The following is a 25386-nucleotide window of genomic DNA, read 5'->3' on the forward strand; positions in this document are numbered from 1 at the left end:
GGAAAACCGCCTTTCCCAGGCAGTTCCAGAACTGCTTTGTTATTCTGTCAGGGAAGGTTTCACATGAAAATGCTTCTGCCAGCACTTTAAAATATAATTTTTTTTTTTTTGCTCTTACTCGCCTAAGCAGGCCCCAGAAGCAGTACGTATTTGTGCCATGTTCCAATTCATTACTCAATTCCTTGACAGGCAGGTTTTTTGCTATCATACCTGGATTCTGTATTTTAAGAGCCAGACATTTCTTTTCTCCGAAAGCAGTAGTGGAAAGAGAGTATGTAGTAATGAATTGCATTGTTTGCAGGCTCTGTCAGAAGAGAAGGTGGCTTATGAACGTAGCACCAGTCGCAACATCTACCTGAATGTGGCAGTGAACACCTTAAAGAAGCTCCGAAGCCTAGTGCCCAATTGCCCGTCCAGTACGAACAGTACGTACCACGTTTGTGGTTTAATAATCGGAGCCCTGCTTGGATTAGAAGCCACGGAGAGAAACTTGTTGAAAAGACAGACCCATTTCTCAGAAGCATTATGCTGAAAGGCAAACAACTCCAGTTAGCTTTTTATAGTCTGGCAAGCTTTAATGGGCCTTCAAGAGGCAAGTCCTGCAATGCTTTGTTGGCTGTCTGAACCTAAATGGAGATAATGCCACATGGATTTTTTTTTTTTTAGCACAAGTTCTTTAAAATGAAAAGCCCCGCTAATGGAGTAACTTTCACATGATGCCTTCAAAGTGATAGACTCGTCCATCACCGCAGAAATCTGTTACACACATTAAGCTTCAAGAGAGAAACGAAGAGGGTTAAGACATTTCATTATTGGCTCTCGAGAGGGTACATTAAACAATCAATTTGTGCTGTTCTTGTGAATTTTTTTTTCCCGGTCTCTTCCCTTTTCTCCCCTCTGTCTTCATTACCTTCATGGCCATTAGTCAGAGCGGCTGAACTTGGGAGGCTGGCCTTTAGGAGAGGGCTGCCAGTTAATGATTAGTAAAAAGCACCTATCTGCCATTATCTGATGTGTCGAGCATATTCTAGAGCTCTGAAGCTCCTTTCTAAAAGAAGTTTAAAGATTCAGTGTGGGAGTCGGTCTGCAGGGACCCAACAGCAGAGCTGCTCCCTGTGGGTGGGTGATGCCACCATGCAGCACATGACTGGGTTGAGTTGCTCCTGTGCTGAGTCCTCTCGCCTTTGGGCAGTAGGGAGGCTTGCTACACAGAATAAGCAGGTAGAGCTACCAGAGTTTTCAGGAGAACTGTAAAAATGTCCTTGCTACCTGTAAAAAAAAAAAAAAAAAAAAAAAAATTAAATTTGCTGTGGGGTGACGGCACAAACAGAAAGCTCCCCATAGTGCTGGAATGAAAATGCTAGGCCACCACCTTACACGTGCCAATTTCTGGAGCAGACCAAGAATTCAAGAGGATAAATGCAGTCCCTTTGCCAATGTGTAGTGCCCCAAACTCTAGGACTGAAGTCACTTACTCTTACTCAGCTGGGTACCTCATCTCTGTCCTGTTTTGTTTCTTCCCTCTTCTCGCTGCAGAGACAAGTAACAAGAAAGTGGTGTCCCATGAAGCTGTGCTGGGAGGGAAGCTTGCTGCTAAGACAAGCTTTACTCTAAATCGGTCAGGGAGCTTGAGAGCAGAGGATTTAACAGGTAAGGCACTGCTCTTGCGAGGCTGTAACCTGTAAATTATAGCTGGAGGTATAATGCTGTGGCTGGGGAGAGCAGGATCTGGCTGATGCGTGAAGTGCTGTGATTTATCTGTGGGCCAGTGTTATGAGTTATTACCTAACTGCAGTACGGTGCTGCAGGGTCGCCCGGTGAACGGTACGCCTTGCTGCCCTGCTTTAGGCTGCAAATTCACTGATGTAGTCTGTGTGGCTTTGATGTAGCATCAGTAACTGTTCAGAGCTGCCCCTTGTGTTTTGGGTATTACTGACTTTTGGGCTTTTATTTCTGTCTGGATTTTACTTGAACTTTCTTGCCCTGAAGCAGTGTTTTACAATGGGCCTGTCAGATTAAAAGGCCGATTTACAGATATCTCCATCTGCTCTGCAGGGCTCAATTTCACCTTTACGAATGTCATAGTAAGGTCATATCGTAGCCAAAGGGTTGTGCCACAAGCATTATTCATGTTGGCTCAAATCAGTTGTGGGTATTTTGGTTGCCAAGAGATGTAGGCAAGTTGTTGAGGAGATCAGAGAAGAAACAGGGAGGCCACGGAGCAGAAGGAATTGACATGGAGAAAACTTAAAAGGGCCTGTATAGCTCAGCTAAGCAACATCAAAGGGTACACAGCAATATTGGAAGGGTTTAACGTAGCAGCAAAAGAATAGATATTGAGCAGAGTGCAAGAAGTTATAATTATTCTGTGAAATGAAACGAGCAGCCTGAAGTCAACAGCAGGAAGAAAGCTTCTGATAATGAATTTTTTTAGCTAGATGTGGGTGGCCTTTGAGGGGGTATTCTTTGGGCTGTGTTACAAATTATCAGTTAAAACATTTAAAACATTAAAATCAGAGAAGTCTTACGTTGGTAACAAAAAGCCCTGAAGATGAGCCTCTTGGAGGAATTCTGTTTCAGCTGTGTTTTCCGGACTTAATGCTGGTTGTTGCAGAGGTTAAAAATGAGCTTGTGCACCAATGACCAGATTTCTAAAAATACTGCCCTGACACCTATTTCCCTGTCAATCCTGAACAAAGGCAGCGGAAATAAGTTCAAAATAACGAGAGTCCCTGCCAGGAGGCTCGATAAAGCAAAAAACAGTAAAATAAACAGCCCCTACTTAAGTGGTCTGGCTTCAGCATTGTCTTTGTGTGCAGGAGCTGCCTTGTACCGGCGACTGAAGGAGTATCTCATGACAGAGGAGCAGCTAAAGGAAAATGGTTACCCAATGCCTCACCCAGAGAAGCCCGGCCGTGCTGTCCTCTTCGCTGCAGAGGAGAAAAAAACGCTTGACTGTAAGCTCTGCTGGCCCTTTTATTCTGCAAGGTTTGCTAGATACATTATAGCTGGAGATGCCCATTCTGCTTGCAAGTGGTCTTTTAGCATACAGATGTTCTTGGTCTCAGTGTGGAGCTGTTTGCTCCTGTTTGTGATGGATCTCCTTGGCTGTGACCTCTGTCTGCAGGCCAGCTGGTCGTGGAGGAGAGGAGTGTGGCTGTAGAAGTCTGCAGCCTTTCTAGAGGACGAGTTTCTTCAGCTTGCATGTCACAAGAATGTTGTTTTTTGACGCAAGGTTTATAGTTTGTGGCATGTGGGGCTGTGAGGCTGAGAGAGGTTTCTGGTTGCTGCCAAAGAATATGAATTGGCCAGGTTGCCACCCTGGACAAGCTGCCTTCAGCCACCCCCTGTGAGGGCACCTTTTGCACTTGCTCACTCCGTGCAGGTTTTGACTCCAAGTTCATTACACTAACTTGGATGGAGGCTGCCTGCTGCTCTTGGAAGGGAAGTGGTTGGAGAGAGGATCCTGCTCGGCATCTGATGACACTCCCTTCTCCTGGGGAAGGATGTTTTTGTGTCTTTGTGAATATAAACTGCTGTTACGGTGGGACGTGGACTGCCAGTGGGCCAGGCTGGTTTTGCAGTGGGGTTGCGTCTTGCTGGTTTGGATTACACAGTTTTCTGTTTGATCTCTTGACAGCACTGGGATGAGTAGTTCTCAAAAGCCCTTTTTGCAGATGGACAAAATAATCCCTCAGGTTTCCTCAGGCCAGGATGGGGTCCTCCTCTGTCTGAACGTTCTGAACTCCTGTAGCAGGATTTATGCTTCTCAAACTGATTAGAGCAGGCTGTGGTGCAGCAGGGATAAAACACATACTTAGGATATATTTTGAGGTGCCTTGCCACAGTCCTCTGAGCATCCCTTTGGAGAGACCTTGCTAAAGTGTGTTAAGTGCTCATCCATGTTAACACCTTGTGTCTACATTTGTCCTGTGGTTGCTGAAGCAACCTGTGTGAAAGCTCTCTTGCGTTAACACTGTCAAGTACTGTATTTGTTAGAGCCCTTTTCTCGAGTTAACCAGCCAGCTCCTTTATATGATTCTGAGATCACGTTCCTGGTTCTGTTTCTGTAATTTCCTGCAGATGTTGTTTTTGTTCTTATTTAACTAAAACTATTGCTGGTCTGTTAATGCTGTGACCCTGGTCAGTGGACAAAAAAAAATGGCCTAGACTGGTGTTAAGCAGAGCTGAGAATGTGTTAGCAGCTTAAATGCTCACACTTAGAACTCGGGGAATTGCATGGAGATCAGAAGCATGACAGTCAACTCCTTTACTGTGGCTTTTTGCATCTCCCCTCTCTGAATTGTGGGCATTACAAGCACAGATGACAGGAAGGAGAAGTCTAACTGCCCCCTTGGTGGGCCAGGCTGTACTGTAAGCATTCCTGGTTTTAGATGCTGGAGAATTCTTACAGAAGAGCTGTGTCCAGAAGGAACTCGAATGCCATTTGGAAGTGACAAGGCACAGATCCCCTGGAAACCAGGCTTGATTAGTTCTGATGTCCAAAGAATGACTTACCCTGTTTCTTAAAATAACTGTCTTAAAGTACAACATAATTTACTGTGGATGCAGAAACAATGCAGCAAACGTTGCTGTGAACTGTGTTGAAGCTGATGTGCACCAAAACCATGAAGGAGTCTTTCATTTGCCTCTGAGAAGTGTTTGGGGGGCAAATGGCTACAGCCCTGCATTTTCAGAGGGATTGTTGGGTCTTTGTGGGAGTTTTGGAACAGCACTTGGAAGCCTTTTTAACAAGAAAAGTTTTCAGTGGTGTTTGGGGCTTGACTGATTTGATTTACTTGTGTTTTGGCCAGGTTTAACAGATGAAGGATTTCTAGTGACCTGACTCTTGCTTCTCTCTTCTCTTGAAGCCTCCTGCAGGATTTGTTGTCGCTGTGGCACTGAGTACATGGTCTCAGCCTCTGGAAACTGCATTCGCAAAGAGGAGTGTGTCCATCACTGGGGAAGGCTACGCAAGCAGAGAGGTACAGCTCTTCAGAGAGGGCTTAGTCACCTGCTAGCTGTGCTTTAGCTCTGAACAGAGTCTGCCTCGGGCTTGAGTTGCTGTGGAACATTTTGGGGCTTGTCATGTTCTCACAGGTTGTGACAGTTCCTAGTTTTGTCACTGGGTGGCCCTCCTGCTGTTGAAATAGCTTTGCAACAAGCTCCAGGGAAGTAGTGGTACAGTCCTGAATATCTGACACTGGGGTTGGAGCAGAGGTTGTTCATCTTTCAGTTTAAAAAAAAAAAAAAAAAAAAAAAAAAGTAAAAGAAGACACAACCTTCCTGTGCCTTTTGAAAAAAAAAAATCACTCCTTTTAGGAGGCTGACATGGGAGCACGTGTGTCACTGCCCAGGAGAGTTTACTGGTCTTGGTTGAATGAATTTGCATCCAGACACTAACCTAGTTTGAGCTTTGCTGGGGTTTTCCATCAGAGCATCCCGGTGGCTTCTGGAGTTTGTCTGACTGAGTATGAGACTTAAACTCTTTAGATTGCTGTATGCGAAACCATACTGATTTTCCCCCTTTGTTTGACACACGGTTGCTGTGCTCATCCGGGGTACCTGTGCATGTGAGAGCTGAAGTTTAGGACGCTTGTTAACAGGACTCTTCTCTTTGACTCTTATCTCTTGCTCTTTCAGTGCCAGGTGGATGGGAAACTCATTACAGCTGCTGCTCAGGAGCTGTGGGTTCACCAGGCTGCCAGGTTGCTAAAGTAAGTTGTTGAGCAAGCAACACCTTTTTATTCTCAGTGCCATTTGTCCTCTGCTTACAGTGGCGATGGCTGTGTTATTGTGACTTGAGCCTTTAGAATAATGGTGCCTTCCCTTAAAAGCGGGGAAAACAAGTACTTCTCAAATATCCATTGCCATGCAAAGGTAGGAAGATTCAATGTTTGGCAGGAAGGAGGAGACTCAGCTGTCTGGGGTGAGGTGATTTCATTTGTTCTAAGCAAATGCCAGTGGATTAAGCAGCCCAGCAAAAGCTCATATATGGACCTCTTTAGGGAAACATGGAAGAAATGAGAGATAAGTGGTTTCCTTTTAAGGAACAGTCTTGTGGCCTTGATAAGTGTGCCAAAACCTTTTTCCTGTTTTTTTTTTTTTCATTTCCCATATGCCCATGCTAGCCCAATCTTTTCTTAATTTTCTGTTTACTGCATGCCCTTTGTTGTATTAAGGGGAGGAACCTTTCCAAAGAGCCTGTTCTAACTCATAAATACTACTTCTTTTGAGGAGGGATTAGGGGGAGGGATCCCAGCACTAGCAAGCAGAATGGAAAACCTGCTCAGGAATGGAGTTTTGGCCCTTTGATAGAGCTGAACACTATTTTGAATACATTTGCACAGGTGCTTTTTTTTTTTTTTTTCCGTAGGCAACAGGAAAGTTGGCTTCCCAGCCTGGCATCACTGGTCCTCTTGAACTATTGACTGAAGGGAGCAATCTGTCTTTTGCCTCTCCCTCGGGTCTCTGGGGATGTTCCTCCTCACTTGTTTCACTGGCATTTTTGTATTCGTCAGCTGCTACGCAGGGGAGAGGAGCATGGTGCAGAACCAAGTGGCAGGGGATCTAAAAGGGTCATGTCCGGTGGAAGGGGCTCCCAGAGCATATCTGTTACGAGACATGTTCTTGTCCCACTGTTTGAAAGACCTCAGCGATGCAGGGCCAGCAAAGCTGGCTGCAGGTTCCGGAGAGGTTCTGGCCAAAAGACAGAGCTAGGAGGTGAATTCTGGGGCAAAATTCCAGACTTGTTAAAATAGGAAGAATTGTCTGTATGGGCACCCTAACAGCCTGCCCTGCACAGTCTGAACCACGGATGGGATCAGGCAGGCTGCTACTTCTATTTCTTTTCCATGTGAAATTAGGATCTCTTTTTAATTAGTGTTCCAAAAAACATGCAGCAGGGAAGTCGGGAGAAATTGATGGGGCAATAAAAACATGACTTCTCCGCATGTTTTTACGTGGCTGTTGTAGACCATAAAACCTCATGGCCTTTTAAGAAACATACAATCTCTCTAATAGCCTCCTACTCAATGGAGCATGCCGCTAGTGCTCCAGGGCTCAGGCGTCCTTTCGCATCTGCCTCCTAGTTGCTGTGCTGCTACAGATCACTGTGGTCTGGCTTGCCTAGTTTTCTCATCCAAACAAGCGAGTTTCACAGCATCCTTTGGTAGATTTAAGGTTAGAGTCCACAGCCTGCTCAGGACAAGAGTATGCAATGAGATATTGGAGATGTTTGGGCTACTGGGAAGCACAGTATCTTTCAGCTTTGAAGGAGGGAATTGAAAACAGCAAATATTTGCAGTGAGGAACTGCTCTAAGTAACCAGATCCGTGGCTGGTTTGAAAAGCACATCTGTGTCTCTTCATTCCAAATATATTTGAGATGTGCCTGTCTGGATTATGCTGCAGTTAGCCAGCGTGGCAGGAGATGGCAGGATGGAGCTGTGCTCATACATGCCGCTCTCTGGGAGCAAAGGAGGCTGAAGCTGCTGTTCTTTGTGATAACTGAGTCTGCTTCTTTCTCCAGTCTGAAAACAGAAGCAACTTTTCTGCCCTCCTCTCAGCAATAGGAATTGGACAGCTGCAGAACATCAACTAGTGTAGAAAAACACCTAATTTTTTTTTTTTCTTTCCTTCACTGCCCAGTTATATTGTATTACAGAGAGAGGGAAGGAATCAAGCTGCAAGGGAGAGAAATGTTTACTATCTGTTGGGCTGGTAATCCTCTGTACCCATTTCTTCAGCAAAATGGCCAGATTCATGGGCATTGATGCAGTTTGGCCTCCAGCTCATGGGAAACAACAAACCATGTGGCCTTTGAGCAGTGCTGGCTGTGGATACAGGGAGAGATTGGACACAGTGTTGGCCCAGCTGCCTCCTTAACTTCAGATGATGCAGTTCTCTGGCTGCACCTGCTGTAGTAACCTATGCAGGAAAATATGCAAATTCTTGCTTTGGTTATCCCTCTGCCTACAGGTTTCAGCTTTACAAGTGCCTCAGTTCCTCATCCCTCCAGCCTTTCTATCCTGAGACGAGCAAGTACGGTTTGATTCCACGTAGGGTGAGATCTGTGAGAAACACAATGAAGGAGGCAGTACACGGGCTGCTGGGATTGTGCTCAAATACACTGAGATTTAGAGATAGACACAAACCAAAACCCCCTCTGGGGAATGCAGGAGAGAGCGTCACCTCTGGGTGTGGTGCAGCAGTTAAATTTGACCTAAAACCATGTCAGTGGGCGAAAGGGCAGTTGCAACCTCTGCCTTGCCCTCGGTTACGTGTTCCTGCTTCCACAGTGGTGCAGGTAACCGGATCAGTGCAGTCATCCAGGTCAAACCTCCCCCTGCAAAGAAGGCTTTCAGGCTGACCAAGTCGGGTGGGATCTGGGGCTGCAGAGGAAAGGAGAGTGGGAGTGCCCGTCGCAACAGCGGCTTAAGCCACTCGTGAAATCGCTCTGAGTTTTTCTGATAGCTCAGGGAGCTCTTCTGTGCTGGATCTTGTTGACCCTAGAGCTTTAGTTGGGGATAATGAAGAGTGGTTGGAAATACTCTATTTATTGCTTCAAGTGCTCGTAGGCAGTAGCTCCTGTTTGTCTGCAAACTGTCTGGTTTTGGAATACAGTGGATTTTATTTGTATGCAGACATTGACATGTGCTGGTACTTCATTACACCAGTTTCTGCCGTCTCTGGGCTATGATATACCTGATGCATTAGCTCAAACAGGGATGTCTGGAATTAGAATCCTGCACCTGGGCATGTTTCAGCCACCAGCTATACCAGGAACCAGCAGCTGGAGTCAGATCAGTGTGACCCTTTCTGAGCAATTCTACTCTGAATTGAAAGTTGAAGCTCCTTGTCCCTAGATGTGTGATGTCTTGCTCCTACCTGAGCTGTCAGTATGATGCCAGTAGCCCTGATTTGGCTTTGGAATCAGGGTTGCGCATGGCTATGTCTGATATTACGGTGAACTTCTCAGACCGAATGATAGGCAAAATTTATTCCCACTAACCTTTAGAAATGACAAAAAAAAAAAATCTTTTTGTTTAAGTGGGAGGCTCTGTTGAAGTGGACTTTTTGGATTCTTGTTCCTACCATCAACAATTGTCCCTTTTGTGTTTTTTTTTTTTGTTTGTTTGTTTTTTTTTTTTCTTTAAGCAACATGTCCATGATGGGCGCAAGGAGAGCCTTGATGGCTTTGTGAAGACTTTTGAGAAGTTACCTACAACTGATGGCTACCCTGGAATCTACGCGTTAGACTGTGAAATGGTGGGTCCCTAATGATAGGAGAAATGCATAAGCAAAATAAAGCTTTTTGGGGAAGGCTGAGGGTGTGATACAAGTGGCTGAAGGAAAGCTCTGTTTCTTTACCATCTTCTTTCCTTTGTGCTGTGGACTCTACATCATATTGGTCCTGCACATTTAAATTAGCTCTTATTAATTAGCTTTAGCAGTGTGCGTTTCATTTGAGGACTGTGTGCACCCCTGAAAATCTGCAGCTAGCTGGCCTTGCTGCACTAGACGTGCTGCACTTTGGGAGCTGCAGCATTTCGGTGAATGGTTTCACTGATACCATCCTGTGGTTGGCATGCACTTTCCTTCATCCCTGCTCTGTTGCTTGCAGTGCTACACCAAGCAAGGATTGGAGCTGACAAGAGTAACTGTGATCAACTCTGACCTGAAAGTGGTATATGACACCTTCGTCAAACCGGACACCAAGGTGGTGGACTATAACACCAGGTAAGGACAGGCTTCCTGGGGTCAGAGGGCTGTGCTCAGAATCAGGGACGTCAGAAAAAGGGCTGGGAGCACATATTGAAACTCCACTGACCACCGCTTCCTAACGGCTGAGACGCTTTGAGGTGTTCCTTTAGTGACGGCAGCTCTCCTTCGGCGCTCTCGCTCTGCAGATTCTCAGGTGTGACAGAAGAGGACCTGGAGAACACTAGTATCACCCTGCGGGATGTCCAAGCCGTCCTACTGAACATGTTCAGTGCAGATACCATATTGATAGGGCACAGCTTGGAAAGCGACTTATTTGCACTAAAGGTAATTTGCATGTCTTGCGTTTACATTTCCCGCTGGTTCTTTCCCACCCTGGTGTGTGTTATAGGTCTCCTTTAAATGTAGGAACTGTTTATTTCCAAGAATGGGAAGGACACAGTGGATCTGTCTTGTCTCTGAGCCAGTGGGAAGCTGTCTGTGGTAGAAGAGCAAAGGGAGCAAAAGGTCACTTGTGGTGTCACCCCAGCTTTTAATGAGTGGTGCTGCCCTGGGTGACAGACCTCTGTAGAGGTGACTGGGGAGGGTGGATAGAGCCGGGCTGGTTGGAAGGACTGATCTCGAATCACTTGCCTTTTACCCCTGCCATGTAGTCAAGAATCCTCCGTTGGTGTAAACATCCTTTGACTGGCTTGAAGTTGTGCTCAGCCAGGGTCAGGGCATGAACAGGGGGAGGCCCAAGTCCCCTGTGCCTTCTGGATGTCCTCAGTAACTCTTAGAAACAGGACAAGCCTCTTCGTTGCCTCTGCAACTGGAGATAATTCTCATGGTTTCTCCTCTAATGTTAAAATGTCTATTTTCTGTGGGGGAGGTTCTCTGCCTGGTTTGCTAAGATTTGTGGTGTTACTTTGACCAAACTATTTTGACCTTTTGTTTCTCGTTTCCTGCCTGGCCCTCATCAGTGTAGCCTCCATGTGTCTCAGCTGTCTTGGCTGTCCTGCAATGCAGGGCTGTCCTCTCCCCTTGCACTCTGAACACAGATCCCCGGGGGCTCGTCCAGGGTCACCAAGAAAGCATGTGGCAGGCAGGAGCTGAGCCTTTAGCCCATGCTCACGGGCCAGAATTCCTCCAGCCATTCTTTATTGTGCAGCGCCTTCGATGAGGAAGCTGTGGCTGCCAACTCGCGGCGAGGGTTTGGAAGCAGGAGGTTTTAATGCCTGCAAAGCGCTTTACCTCTCCGTGGCACCCTTTCTCCCAGCTTCTCAGAGAGTTCATCGTCATCATAAAAAAATTATTTACAGTTTTATCCGCACAAGATGACTGTGTTGGCCTCTTAAAGGCATGATTTTCTCTTAACGTCGCAGACATTGCCAAGAGAACAAACCCGAGAGCAATATAGCAGAGCGTGACAGGCAGTGGCATGTCAAGTCGTAATGTCTGAGGGCTGTGGCAGTAAAGTTGACGTCTCGCTAATGGCCGTGGCAAGCTCCGCATGGTGATAGCATTTCAATTTTTATTTAAAGCTATATTACCCTGTTTCCTCAGCCTTCCTGATCTACATAAGTAATTATCATTGTGCCTGGGTGGGTGCCAAACTTGACTGCAGTCTAGGAGAGATTATCCATAATGTTGGCAGTTTTATACTCCGAAGAGCGTAGCAGGTTGTTTCTGTTAAACTGCAGCTGTTCTCAGGCATTTACGGAGCTGGGCTATGAAACTATTAATGACGAAGTTACGGGCTGTCACGCAACATTAGCTGGTGCCTAGGAAGAGTCGAGGCAGATGAGGAGACTGGATTATCAGGGTCCTATCTGAGACATCCTGTGTCAAGACTTGCAGAGCTGTCTTTTAATCAGGCGTCCAGGTTTATCTCTTAGACCTTGCATTTTACTCCTGTTCTCAAGGTGTGGGACTGCCTTCCTCCATGTGGCTTTAGCTCTCGGTGAACATGTGCTCTTGGCAACAGAGGATTAATCTCGTCTTAGCCTGAGAGTAATAAATTCATATTTAAAAAAAGCCAGCTTACCCTATGTTTATGGACTCTGTCAGATGTGGCTTTTGGTCCTCCCCAGGGCCCCTTGGTGCAGGGTAGATAGCATGTTGACCTATTCAGCGTCCCCAGTGTCTCCAGCGTGATGACACTTCATACCTAGAGGACAGCAAACCTCTTTCCTCTCCCGTGTGCCCAGGGACTTTGACCTGGATGTGGGACCAGCCAGGGCCCCCCTCCCACCCACTCTGTAGTTCCTTATGCCCAGAAGTACAAGATCTCTGTGTCCTGTTTCATCATTGCTGAGCTGGTGCTGGTTAAAAACTTCCTGTTGACTCATTGCTGATGGACTGGAGGTTTGCAGGTTGGTTTGCACCTTGAAGGTCAGGCCTTTTCTATAGAAGCAGTGATGTGCACAATCCTTCCCACTTCTGTCCGCATATTGAGAAGTAGTTGAAAGGCTGTTACAAGCTTTATGGGGTCAACTGGTTCCTTCCTCAGCTTAGGTTTTCATTGTGAAAGACGCTCTTGGAGGTATGCCAGCTTCTCCAGGTCAGGATATTAAGGGTTGACCTGTGCTGTTGTTTGAGTTCTATGAACTGAATTTCTGCTGCTTTGAACGTGCAGTTAGGCAGAACTTTGAGGGCACACATAGGGTGGTTGGCAGAGCGTTGAGAAGCCTGTGTGCACGCACCCTTCAAGGGGGAGTCATCTTTGATTCAAACAGAGCCTCTTGCAAGACTGGTTGGGTTGGAGCTTAGTGACAGCATTACACCGAGCCCGAGAGGCTGACCGGAAGATTGCTTTAGCGTGGTTAATCTTAAGGAGTGTCTGTCCCTGTGGGAGAGGGAAAATAAGCACGTTTTTTTTTTTTCCTGCTCCCTCCCTCTAGCTTATCCATGGCACGGTGGTGGATACTGCGATCGTCTTTCCCCACCGGCTGGGTTTGCCTTACAAACGGGCTCTCCGGACGCTGATGGCAGACTACCTCAAGCGCATCATCCAGGACAATGGTGAGACCAAGGAGGAGCTGAGAGTGAGGGTCTCGTGTCCCATCCCACCTGGATGCGGGCTCCTTGGACCTGCCGTCCTCTGCTCTCCCCAAGCCCGATCCTCTTGCTCTTAATCTTTATTTTTTTCCTGCGTAGTGTCTGGCAGTAGCTGTGAATGGGCCAGGATATGAAGTCTCTGCCCCAGGCAGTTTCAGTTTGAGCTCTGCCCTGAGTGAGGGCCAGCAGCACTTGCTTCTTCCCTCTCTGTGCCGAGTGGGGATTAGAGAAGAGGTGTGAGGAGGTCAGAGGTACCTCTCTCAAGGCCATGTCATGCCCCCCCATCTTCCTCTGGCAAACTGACATGTACCTTTCCATCTTCCTTGAGCACATTGTAAACATATTGCTGGGGAAATGGAGGCCTCTCTAACCTGCTACTCCACAACATGAGGGCCTACAGACTAGCAGGACTTCAAGCCTTTAATTTAAACAAGGGAGCAGTGTCAGGCTGAAGTCCAGCAAAAAATGTGTTTAGTGGGAATTCTTCTACTTTAAATCCACCGCTGTGGTTCACGGTAGTCACAGATGCACCTGTGGTTGCTGTGGCAGAGGGCAGTGAGCTGCTGGGCCAGCAGTGGCAGGCAGGCCCTGGTCTCGGGAAGCTTTCCTCTGGGCTTTGTGCTGTGGGCTGGCAGCCCCTGTGCAGCAGAGGGGCTGCCGGGGCCGGGGTGCTGACTGCCCTCCTTGTCTTTCTGTCCCCAGTGGAAGGGCACGACTCCAGCGAGGATGCCAGAGCTTGCATGGAGCTGATGGTCTGGAAGATCAAAGAAGATGCTAAAGTGAAACGATGACTTGTGCTTTCTCTCTCTCCTATTCCTCCTCCACCTCTTTGAAGCAGTGCAATAAATGCTCAGAGTAACACTGTCCACCTGTCCACAGCAGCATGCTACCCCAGACTCCCCGTGCACTCGCAGCTATCTATGGGACTTAAGGACTGCTGCTGGCGCAGCTGAACGGCACCAGCTCACTGCTTCCAGGTCCTGGTGTCCAGATAGTGGCTCTCAGATCCTCTTTACTCCACCTGAGGGATACTCTGTGGTACAACAATTGCCTTGTAGGCATGGCAAGGTGGTTTTGAGTAGCACAACCAGAGAGAACTTCTTGGTTCCTAGGAGAAGCTTTTAGAGGTAGGTTGGATATGTGCAGAAGGTTCTTTCTGGTTCAGTTAAAGGTAGACTTTTTTTTTTTTCAAATGTAACTTAAATTGCCTCTGTACTTCAATACTGGTAGATTCCCACAGTGTTTGGAGATGGAGGGAAATGGAAGAGAGTTGGGCAGGAAGCTGTAAAGTGAATGGATTGCATAGTTGGTGTGTGAATGGCAAGCAGAGGGTGGTGAGAGCTGAGGACTTAAGCCATCCGGGAGGAGATCCTAGTGTGGTCCCACTGTGGAGGAGAAAGCCAGAGCTGCAAGAGAGGGAGCCTGTCTCAGAGTGTGTGGTGGGAGCAGCAGGTCTGAGAGGAATGAGATGGGGTCAGGGGAATTACGGCCTGCTGCGACCCGGGTGTTCTCTTCGCCAGGGGCTAGCATCCTGGCTCTGCAGTTGCTGCAAAAGGGGGAAACCACAAGTGTCAGACCTTGCCCAGACCTCAGAGAGCTGTGTGTGTAGTAGTGAGGCAAGGGACAGCACAGCTGGGACAAACCGGGTTCCCAGAGCCAAGCAGCAACTTGCAGCCTTCCAGGGCAGGAGCCGCGTTGGGGAGGACAGTGGTAAGAGCAGCCATCGTGTCTTTGCAGGTTAGGACAAACTGTCCTTCCCCCTGACCCCGAGCTTCCAGCATGTCTCTGGCAAGCTTGTATGTAGGGATCAAGGTTTTGGGGGGCTGGGGGGGGAGACCTAGGTGCAGTGAAGATTGCACCGAAGGGTGGTCCCTAGCAGTCTGCAGGGCTCCCCACCAGTCTGTCTCTGATAGCAGGGACTTGATGCAGGCAAGAGCAACAGCAATAGGTAGAAATTATTCTTTTAAACCAGTTTACATGTTGGGTGTTTTAAGAAGAGCAGAGTACCCAGTTAGTGTCTGTCTGACCCCGGGACAAAAGGAACTGTTGAGACCTGTTGCTGTCGTGCTTGGGGTGACTGGGGCAGGAGCACAGGCAGACTGGAGGGCTCCAGTGGTCGGTCTCTGCCCAGTTCTGTGGCTGGTGGGGGCACAGCAGAGCTGATGGAAAATAGTCCCTGGTAGATGAGGTCTTTTAGCTGAGGTCCAGGGAGCGGCTCAGCCCCGTTACTGGAGCAGCGATCGCCTGGCCCCTCCCAGGCAGGACTGGCACTGCTTCCCAGCGGTGGCTGCTGTGCTGCTCCCTGGCACGGGCTGGCTGTGGTGGCCCTGGGGCAGGGGAGCTGCTGGGTTTTGGTGGCTGTCGGGGCTGGCTCTGGCTCTCTCCTTTGTCCCCCCCGCTGGCAGCGCTGGCCTCAGAGTTTGGGGACTTGCTGCGTGTCCCCTGGCACGTCCTGCTGACCTGTCCCACCGCGGCGGTGGGGAGGAGCGTGGGGCTGGGCTGTGTGCCGCGGGCAGGGGTCTCCTGCTTGGGCCCCTCTGTGTGGGCCAGAGGATGCTGGCACACGCGCAAGCCCTGGGCTCTCCCTGCCCTGCTGCCGTCCTCAGAGACGAGGATGTGGCTTCCAGTGTCTGACCTCTCCCGGGCTCCTAAAGCCACCGGGAAAAGTGGGGGACCGTAAAGCCTCCTGTTACGGCTGAGCCATTCTGTGTTTCCTCTGGCACGCAGTGGCACGGCCTCCCAGCCTGTTGGTTACCCCCAAATTTTGGGTCGTGCAGCTCCCTGCCACTCCCCCGCTGCTCCGCGGGGCACGTTGCATCCAGCTCTCCCTGCAGCCCACCTTTGCCAGGCGTTGCAGCCGCCGCTGCCGCGGCGCTTCCGCATGAAGCAGCCTCAGGACACCTTGTCTCATCCCCCCTCTCCCATCGCCGGCAGGGAATGACGCTGATGCTGTTCCTGCCCAGGCCATGGGAGAGGCGGCGAGAAAGTTCAGTGCTTCCTAACCAGGGAGAGAAGGTTTGTTCCCGCTTCTGCCTCTTTCCCTTGTTTATCCCTCCATTTATCTTCACGCCTGGCTGCAGTGACAGAATGTACCTGGAGCAACCCGCCGATCCACCGCGCAGCCGCGTTAGACTTTAAAGCTGGTTCTTGCCTTGAGGTTCCCCTGTTACCCGCCAGGCAGTCCCGGTTCCCCGGCCCTCAGCAGCTGCTGCTTTCCCTGGAAAAGCCGGCACGTTCCTAACGCGGACCTGGTGTGCTGCTGTCCCGCTTGGGGAGCTGGTTGCTTGGCTTCATCCCACCGCCTGGGCCTGGGGAAGGCAGAGCATCGCTGCAGGGTGTGTTCCTCCAGGCATGAGTCCTGCCAGGTCATTTTTTTTTTTTTTCCCCTTCTTTTCCCCACTGTTCAGCTGGGACCCCCTAAAATGAGGCTTTTGGGGTGTGTGGGGGGGGAAGGTGCCCGTCCTGTGGGAAAGCAGACCACTTCCACCCAGTCAGTGTGGGTCAGAGCAAGCGTCGGACACACAGGCTGCTGTCACCTCCACCCCCGGGCACCATAACACTGTAAACCCAGAGGTTTGTGGTTGGTAAGAGGTTTTTGGGTTGTACATAACTATTGTAACCTGTAACTTTTTGTAATTGTTTTTAATAAAAGAGTGTTGACTAGACGCACGCTCCTGAGTCTGGGTCTGCTCTGCTTGCGGCCGGATTGGGGAGGCTGGGTGCTGGAGCCATCCCGGAGGAGGGGTGGGCCTGGGCAGGCTTCCCTCGAGCATCCCTTCAACTTGGAGCTGCTGTTATTTCCTCGTCTCCTCACACAGTGGCTCTGCAGCAGAGCCTGGCCTTCCCCCAGCACTTGTCACCAGCTCTCAGGGGTCCCTGCCTCTCCGTGGCACGTCAGCCTGCCGGGGCAAGCCGAGGAGCTGGAGGAAAGGGGGCGAAACCGGTGCCACTCAGCAGCTGCAAAAGTTCAGCCCAACCCTCTGGAACTGCGAGACGAGGTGATGCCCGGGATGCCCTGGGCTGTGTCCTTGCTCTGTGCAAACCCTTCTCCCCCTCCAGGCAGGTCCCGGCTCCTCTTGCCTCGGGCACCCTCCCGCCGCCTGGCAGGGCTCCCCAGGAGAGCCCTTATCGATCTCGCAAATGGGGCAGGAATGAAAGTGCCAAGCGAAGGAGCTGATTCAGCACGGAGGAAGAGGTGAAGGTAAAAAGTTCAAATAAAAAAATAATGGGCTATTAGATGACCTCACTGGCAATGTGTTTTATTTAACGTGCTGGTGATGGCTTGGTGCTGGCAGCGGTTACTTAAGATGCTGTAAAAGTCACGGCTGCCCTGTGTTCTCAGCCACCTTTGCGGACCTCCGAGGTGCTGGGTGTGCTGAGCTCTGGCATTAACCTCCTGGGGTGCCAGCCCTTGCCCCTCTCCTCCCACAACTCCCCCCTCTTGTGAGGCAGGCAGGGTTTTAGGGTAGGGAGAGCCCCGGTCCCCAGTGAGCAGCCTCAGGTGTGCGGATGGACACTGGTGCTGCAGGTGTGTGTTCAAGATCTGTCTCGGACATCTGAGACTCTTGTTTTATCCTGGAAAACCTTCTCACCCCGGGGGTACTGCTGGCGGCTGGGGCATTGCCAACAGAACCCACAGGGAGGAGTGTGCTTGTTCTCTGAAACCTTTGCTCCTTTGGGGTAGCCCCTGGGCTTGGTGCTGCCTGTCCCCGCCACTGGCTCAGCTTTCAGGTGCTGGAGCTGAATTGGGGGAAGCAAACTGAGCAGAGACACCCCTGAGCTGTAACCCCAGTGCCTCACCTCCCGAAACCCCCCTGGGGTGGCTGGGCTGGCACAGCCAGCTCCTTCAGGGTGAGCTGAAATTTGGAGAGATGATGCGAAGTAGCTTGCTGGTAAAGAAGGCTCACCATCCACAGCAGCTCAGAGGTGCTGGGGTGTTACAAAGCCCCCCACTTTGTCCCCCCCCCCCACCAGGGGTCTGGCCTCTGTCCCCGCACACTGTGCCTGTATCGATCCGTGGAAAGAGCCTCTGGCCCCTGTCCCAGTCTAAACTCTTTACCAGCAAATTGGTGCCACTGGGCTGGCCGTGTCCTCGCAGCTGTCATGGCCAGGGACCCGCCGGGTCCCTGATGGCACTGTCAGAGCTTGTTTCAGCCCTGGAGGAGGGTCCCTGTCCCCCTCCTGCCTCTGCTGCTCGGCTTTGCGCGCCCGCTGCCCTCCCTGCCCATGGCTTTGCTTTCTCAAGCAGGGAGGAGGGAGTTTCCAAACCCCAATCGAAGCAGCCTCCTGCCCCCTTGCAAGGAGGGGCGAGGTTTTGGAACGGCCCAGGGAGCTGGTTGAGCACATGGCGTCATTACGTGTCCCTTTTCTGCAGCTGAGACTGGGCGGCTCATCACATGCAACCCTGCATTTGGAGAGGCTACCAGGGTTTGCACCAGCGCCCGTCTCACCCTGCAGCATTGTGTGTGTGTGTGTGTGTCCCCCGCCTCCTCAAGGAGCATCGTTGGGGCATCTGAGTGTCACCCCCTGCCACTGAGCCACCCGGCGTGGGTCAGAGGTGACTGCGGTCATCGATCCTCTCTTTAAAAAGCTTTTTACCACAGTTTGTCCAGGAGGGCGAGGGCTGGGGCTGAGGGGGGGGGGTAGTATCCATCATGTGTCAGGGGTCGCATGGCTTGTGTGTGCAGGCAGGAAAGCTCCTTGTGCGGGGACATGGGCGCAGTGAGGTCCCTCCTGCCACCGTCAATGGGGACAGGGATCTGGTGGCAGCCCCCACGCACTCGTTCGCTCCACATTCCTCCTTGCTCCAGCCTTTCGCTTGGCCCGACCCAGGGTCAGTGCCCTGAGCCCGGGCACTTCAGCTGCTCTGCTCCGTGCCTCAGTTTCCCCCGGGGTGGTAGCGAGGGATGTGCCCTTGCCACGGCCCTGGACCCCCGAACTGCCCCACAGTGCACGGGGCCTGCAGGGCTCCCCATACGTGGGGGTCCCTGTTCCCAGCCCTAAACTTGCAGCAGGACGAGGGGGGTGACACCCATGTCACTGCAGGCACCAGGGTCCTCCTGCTCCCTCCAGCCACCAGCAAGAGAGGGGGAACTGGCCAGACTGGGGAGCAGGGGCTGGCAGTGGGTGAGAAACAGGGTCACCACCAGTGACCTGCCCTGTCCCCTTCCCAGCACTGTCCCCTGGCCTGAGGTGGCTGCACGGTGGCCGGGATCAGAGGAGGAGGAAGAGGGGCTGAGCAGGAACGGGGACAGCAGCCAACTGGCTGCGCAGGTTTTGGAGGGGGGGAGTTGTGAGCTTTTGGGTGTTGGATGCGGGTGCTGAGGGCATCCCTGACTCCTGCCACTGCCTCTGCGCGGGGCCGTTCTGCTCCGGGGGCTCACGGGAGGCGGCGGCCACGCCCGGAGGCAGCGATGGATGCTGCCCGTCCATCGCACGGTGACGGCCCCGCCGTCGCGTCTGCCGGCAGCCGAGCCCGGACCAAAGTTTGGGGCACTAACGGGAGGCCAGGGAGGTGGCAGCTCGAGGCCGGGGGCTGCACCTGGGGCTGCTCCCAGGCTGAGAAACAACCCCTGTCCCATAGGGAAACTTTTCTAAATTATTATTATTTTCTCCAAACAAGCGGGGCTTTGTAGCTGCTCGGCCGGTTGGAACAGGGCACCTGGAGCTGCTCGGTCCACAAGCAAAGGTAAAAAACCAGGCTCAAAGGTTTAACCCTTCCCTGCAAGCGCAGGAGGCTGCACACAGGATCTGGCCGCTGCTGCCGTGGGGCAGCCCCCCCCCCCCCCCAGGGTCTTCTGCACCCAGAGATGGGGACGCATTGGGACGGTCATTGCAGCGCCCAGAGGAGCATCCTCTGCTCCGGCACTGGGCCGTGTGCGGCCTCCCAGCGCTTACTTCATCGCACGGGGGGGCAGGGGGTGGGTGTTCAGCTGATTGCAGGGGGCAATTGATTTCAAAAAATATCATCTTCGCTGGCTGCAGTTGCCAGGCTGACCCCAGCCGTTCTCCGCCGGGGTTATTGGTTCCCGGGTGCCCAAAGCCACCCGCCACATGTCCCTGCGGGGGAGACACCGGGGCAGGACGTGGAAATCCCTCTCCTTCCTCCGGATCTGGCCCGCTGCTGCCAGAAGCAGCAAGCGGCTGCAAAAGCTGAGGGGACGTGGAGTTTTGGGGCCGGGTCCTGTCCCCATCATGCCCAAATAGCCGCTGGCACTTCCCAGCGGCGCTGGTGCCGCCTTCATCTGAGGTTCTTCAAGGGCCTCCGGTGCCGCACATGCCACCGGCTCGGAAGGAGAGGGTAGGAGATGGCAGGTGAGGACCAAACCGCCAAATTTCCTTGTGGGTGCTGCTCCAGGGCCGGGTATCAGCCCCACGGGAGCTGCCGGGGATCACTGCGGCAGCAGAGGAGCTGCCGGGAGAGAGAAGGTGTGAAAGGCAGGCGGTGGGCTCTGGAAGGGAGAAATTCCACTTGTATTTAGAGGGAGAGGTTGGATTAATGTTAAGGGTGGTGATCCGGGGCTGCAAAAATGCAAAAAATTGCTCCCGGTGGGGCTGGCCAGACCCCTCCATGGCCAAGGATGGAGACTCCCCGGCCCCGGCCCCGCTCCGGCGTCTGCCCAACCTCAGCACTGGCATTTGCTCAGCCCGTCTAATCAAAACATCCTGCCCTGCCCGCTGTGACCCAGATCTCTCCCTTCGAGCTGAATCCCTCTCGTGCAGCCACCACGTTTTATTTCAAAATGACGCTGTTCACCACTTTACATGAGAATTAATAATAACTCATTAATTTGGCTGCTCTCACAGCCCTAGCCGCTTGGGCGAGGTTTCCCTCTCCCTTTTCAGGAGGCGAGGAGCAGCCCTGGGATGGGGAGGCACCCAAATCTGCCCCCCACCACTGCAGGTCAGGTGCTGGCCAGTGTCGCCCAGTGCCCCATGGGGACGTGGGGGTGTGGGGACACGGCACAGCTGTGTTGTTTATGGACCTCAAACGAGTTATTCCTGACTGCGCAGTAAATGCTTTATGGACTGTCGGGCCAGCGCTTGGTTAATTGCCTCCGGGTTTCTGTGGTTAATTGCAGCGAGCAATTAATCTAATGATGGCGAACTGCAGGATCACTATGGTGGGGCCTCTCTGCGGGCGGGCGGGATGAGGGTGGGGTGGGATGGGTGAGGGGGCTGGCTCTCATCTCGTTAGATGCTGTCACTAACGAGGCGGCCTCTGTCCCCAGCTGGGTTTGCAGTCCCAGCTCTGTCACCTCGGGGCTGCTCAGAGGTGGCGGGGTTCGCTCGTGCCTTCAGCCTCCTCTTCCTCAGCTGGCCCCTGCTCCCACCTTCCTCATTTTTCAAGGAACAGCCCGAGCCCCACTGAGCTGCTGCCAGGCCCCGGGGGCTCTGAGGTGGGGGGGATTGGGAACTCCCCAGTGAAACCAGTTCATCCCCAGTGCAGCCCAACGCCCCCGCTGCCCGAATCTGCCTGCTCTCTTCCTAAACACTGCCCTGGACATGCTTGTGCCCACCCGTTGTCCTCAGACCCAGTTTGGGACCACCTGCCTCTCCACTGGGACGGTGGTGGGGACGCCCTGGCCCTGACACCGTGTCCCCATCCCCTGGCAGATCCCACGGGAACAGCTCCTGCAGCAGCGGCTCCGGGTTGTTTTGACCCAGGCTGCGCTGAGACGATAAATCAGGGCAGGTTTTGATCCGTGCCCGGCTGCCAGCGAGGAGGGGGAGCCCCCGGGGGTGCCCGGGCAGCAGGCAGGGAGAGGCAGGCAGCCAGGATGGGAGGCAGGTCCCTGCTTGGCCAGGGCTGGAGGTGTGGCATGGGCTGTCCCCACAGTCCCTGCGTGGGGCCGGATGGGTGGCAGCAGTTCCCCCTGGGTGCTGCGGTGGCAGGAGCTCAGCGGCTGCCCGGGGCTGTCGGCGGGGCCGTGGGCAGGATTGGTGCAGGTACGGGGACCAGGGGGGGCGCGGCACAGTGGCACCCGCCCCGCTCAGGGAAGCAGGTCCCAAGAGCTGCCATCCTCCTCCTCCTCGCTTTCGGGGCACCCATGGGTGCCGACTGGGACTCGAGTGGGCAGTGGGTGTGGTGGGGGTTCATTGCCAGCGGGTGCTTTGGGGCTCCTCTGGGAGCTGCGTCCCTCCCTGTGGACCCCGGGGAGAAGGAGGGAGCCCAGGGCAGCACCCCTCGAACAAAGCTGTGGTTGGATGCTGGGCACGGGGGAGTGTTTCGGGATGGGGGAGCCGCCTTTTCACCTGGAGTCACATCAAAGCAGGTGGAAAAAATAGGGCGAGCGGAGGGAAACTCATGGCCCGGGCACGTCAATGGGGCTGGGGAAAATACCCCGAGAGGCTTTAATGAGCCGTGATCCACCCGGCCGGAGCGTGGGGGCATTTCTGGCGTGACGAGGGCAGGAGGAGACACGAGCTGCGTGCGCCCACCCAGCCGCTCGTCGCCCGTCCTTGGGCCGGGGTCACCGACCGCTGTCGCGATGGGGCTGAGCCTGGGGTGAGGGGGCTCCCCGGGGCGGCGGGATGGGGGCCGGGGTCCCGCAGAGACGCTGCAATCGGGTAAACAACAGCAACACCCACCAGCCCTGGGCAGGGGAACCGGGGGGGGGGGGGAGGTCAGGCTGGTCCCGGTCCCCCATTTTTTTTTGGCTGGGAGGGAGCAGGAGGGGTACAAAGGCAACCAGAAAGCCCCGGCTGCGGGTGCTGGCTGTGCTGGGTCTGCTGGGAGCTCCCAGGGCACCCGACACGTCTCACACTGATTCCTGTACCGAGCAACAACATTTATCTGGAGATTTCAGAAACAAAACCGTCACAGAAACCCCGTAGCAGCGGGTCGGATCAGCACCTGACATAAATCTCCGCGTGTTTCGCTAACCTAAGCCAAACCCTTGTGGCGCAGTGCCCGTTCCCACTTAAAACTGGTTTATTTGTATTCAGCCATGCAAACCTTCACTAGCCTAAAACTATGGGTTTTGGGGTGAGAAAGCTCTGCTTTGGGTCTTGTTAGCACCCAGCAGCACCGTGTGGCTGCATTACAGCTGGAGACCTCAGGGACCGGTGGGACGGGACGTTCCCTGCTGGGGTGGGTGGACCAGCTGGTTCAATCCCAGGCTTTGAGCTGGAGGAACATCCCGTGGGTTAGTAAATCACTGCTGGTCTGGGGGAGGTGTGGAGCAGCGGGCAGAGGATGTCTCCTGCCTTTGGCCATCGCTGACCCTTTCTGGGCGCGGGAAGCGCCGGGCTGGGGCCGGTGCAGGGTCTGGCTGCCCGCCCGCACGGCTGGGGCTGGCAGGGCGCCCTGGCACCCACTTCCAGCCCGTTCCCGCCTACCCTAAGTGCAATTTTTATTTCTAATTATTGAGGCGATGAGTGAGGCTTGTCGAGAGTTTCTTGGAACTGAGGTTTCTTGGATACTTCTCCAGTGCTTTCAATTACTCTCTTTTTTTTTTTTTTTTTTTTTTTTTCCCTTGTTTTCCCTCTTCCCCCTGCTCCTGGGCTCTGGCAAGAGGCTGTTCTCCTGGCTGCCTTTGCACAGCACTCAGCTGCACAGAGCGTCCTGCACTAGCCAACTGCAGGTGCTTAATTAGTCATACTTTCGTTTGGCATCACCTGGGAACAGGGGCTCTTTGGAGCCAATGAGCAGTGTGTGGAGGGGGTGCCGGTGATTGTTACTGGGTACAATGGGGCTCAGGGATGCCAAACACAGCGGGGACATGATGGATAGTCAACTTCTGGCCTGATCCTGAGCACAAGAGGGACTTTCTGAGAGGATGACCACAGACAAAATTAAGGTTTTCCAGTGCATCTCGGTGAGACTCGGGGCAGGGCAGGGCCTGATCCTTTGATTAAAGCGATCGCACCGTTTGCTGGTTTGGAAGCAGTGAGCCCAGGCACACGTCTTGGCACCCATCACTGTCAGCCTCAGCTTTCATCTTAATATCCTGGAGCAAGGAGCAAGGTCAGAAGATGCTTTGAGCAACGGGCCAGGGCCCCAAGGGCACTGACTGGAGTTAATGGCCCTGAGCAGCCTCACCTGGTACCTCTCTGCACCCACCCACGGGCTCTAGTTAAACTCAGCCCTGGGGTTCAGTCCTAGCCCAAGCTTTGCTGTAGATGGCTCTGTCTCCAGCTTGACCACAGGCCTGTGCTTGGCCATCACCCAGCCCTCTACTCATGGACTGACCTTCTGGCCTGGCCCTGGAGCTGATCTTGTCCCAGTGGACCTGCCCAGCAATCACCAGGCTGCGTCTCACCTTGGCCTTTGTCACCAGCCCGGATCCTGACCTGCACGTTGGCTTCCTGGCTTGAATTTGGACTTACTCCATCATCACAAGCTCGACTGGAGATCTGGGCTCAGAGGTGACCTTGGCTGCCCTCCCTGCTTGCCCGTGGTTGGGGGCTGCTGGGAGGACCTTGCTGTGCCCTGGCCCCGCGTTGGGGATGGGCTCACAGCAGGGATGGTTCCTTCACCAGGATGAACCAAGGGGCAGTGGCTAGCTTAGAGGGACGTGAGCAGGCGGCTCAGTTTTCCCCGTTCTGGACGCCCTGAGGTTCATCTTGTCTCCTGTTGGATGTTTCCCACGGTGCAGATGCCTCCAGTGAGCCTGTATCCCTTGGTCCATTTATGGTCCAGGAGGAGGAGGTACCCCTGAGTGGTTGGGGGGTACGTGACCCTCTGCTAGAAGGAGGCAGGGAAACATGCCTGGCAGGAGCAGGGGGTGGAGGGTGGTTTGGTGTCCCCCCCTCCTTGTCTCTCTGCAATTAGATGTAGCCCAGAATTGGCTGTCTGCAGGGAAAGATGTCCCAGGCTGACAGCTTCAGTGGGCCAAGGACACGAGTGGGGTCACAGCAGTGAGGAAGGTGGGAGATCTGCATTTCTCTGTGTCAAGTCCTTGAAGAGGGAAGATCCTTTGCCACCTTATTTTGCCCACACAAAGCGGGAACAGCCAGTCTGGGCCCCAAGGGGCTTCTGTGCAGCTGGGTATGGAAGAAATCTCGTCCCTCCATGTAGCCTTGTTCTTCCCATGCTCTCTTATCCAGGTGACAAATAGTAGTTGGAGCCGTGGGATGTAGCATGAGTTTCCCACCAAGCACAGGGGCTCCCTGCAACCCTTCCTTCCTTCTCAGCCACGTCGTGAAAAGAAAGATGGGCCCCAAAGATGCTGAGTTCATGGGTGCCATTTAGGATCCAAGTATAGGGACAAATGCTGAGTCCTTTATGGTAAAGAAGGGTGATGTTGCGGATCAAAGCTTTTTGGGGATAAGTTCTTGGACACAGGGGCTGAGGCGCTGCCCGTGTTGCTGTTCAGGGTCTCTTTGACCTGGGATGAGGTGACAGCTCTGGCCCAGCTGGTGGCATCCGTGAGCATCTCAGGGCAGTGTCGTGTGTTGGGATAAACCAATATCAAATTTGCCTTGTACCATGAAGAGCAATAGTGAGAGAAGTAGATACTTCAGTGAAGGAATGTTAAAAAAGAAGTGATCAAAGGAGTGAGATAAAAAATAATGGCAGGGACAGACTTCTGTGTGGGATTATTTAATAATAAGTTAATTAATGCTTTATACCTCACTGAATCCTTTCATGTAAGGATCACAAAGCGCTTCACAAACATTA

General features: G+C 52.8%; 1 protein-coding gene across 3 annotated transcripts in view; it reads left to right on the top strand.

The window, feature by feature from the left end:
• REXO1 (RNA exonuclease 1 homolog) overlaps positions 1-16430 on the top strand; it is a 41228-nt gene extending 24798 nt beyond the window's left edge. For all 3 annotated transcript variants that reach the window (XM_042794226.1, XM_042794227.1, XM_009963223.3), the window contains 10 exons: positions 302-425; positions 1537-1650; positions 2820-2957; positions 4872-4985; positions 5644-5717; positions 9159-9269; positions 9625-9740; positions 9911-10049; positions 12605-12725; positions 13464-16430. In XM_042794226.1, the coding sequence (XP_042650160.1) occupies positions 302-425; positions 1537-1650; positions 2820-2957; positions 4872-4985; positions 5644-5717; positions 9159-9269; positions 9625-9740; positions 9911-10049; positions 12605-12725; positions 13464-13552 (1140 nt within the window). In that variant the 3' untranslated portion in view covers positions 13553-16430. The remainder of the gene's footprint in view (positions 1-301; positions 426-1536; positions 1651-2819; positions 2958-4871; positions 4986-5643; positions 5718-9158; positions 9270-9624; positions 9741-9910; positions 10050-12604; positions 12726-13463) is intronic.
• Positions 16431-25386: the final 8956 nt, after the last annotated feature.

This window comes from Tyto alba, unplaced genomic scaffold, assembly GCF_018691265.1.
Source record: "Tyto alba isolate M040663 unplaced genomic scaffold, T.alba_DEE_v4.0 Super-Scaffold_20000042, whole genome shotgun sequence".
NCBI lineage: Eukaryota > Metazoa > Chordata > Aves > Strigiformes > Tytonidae > Tyto > Tyto alba.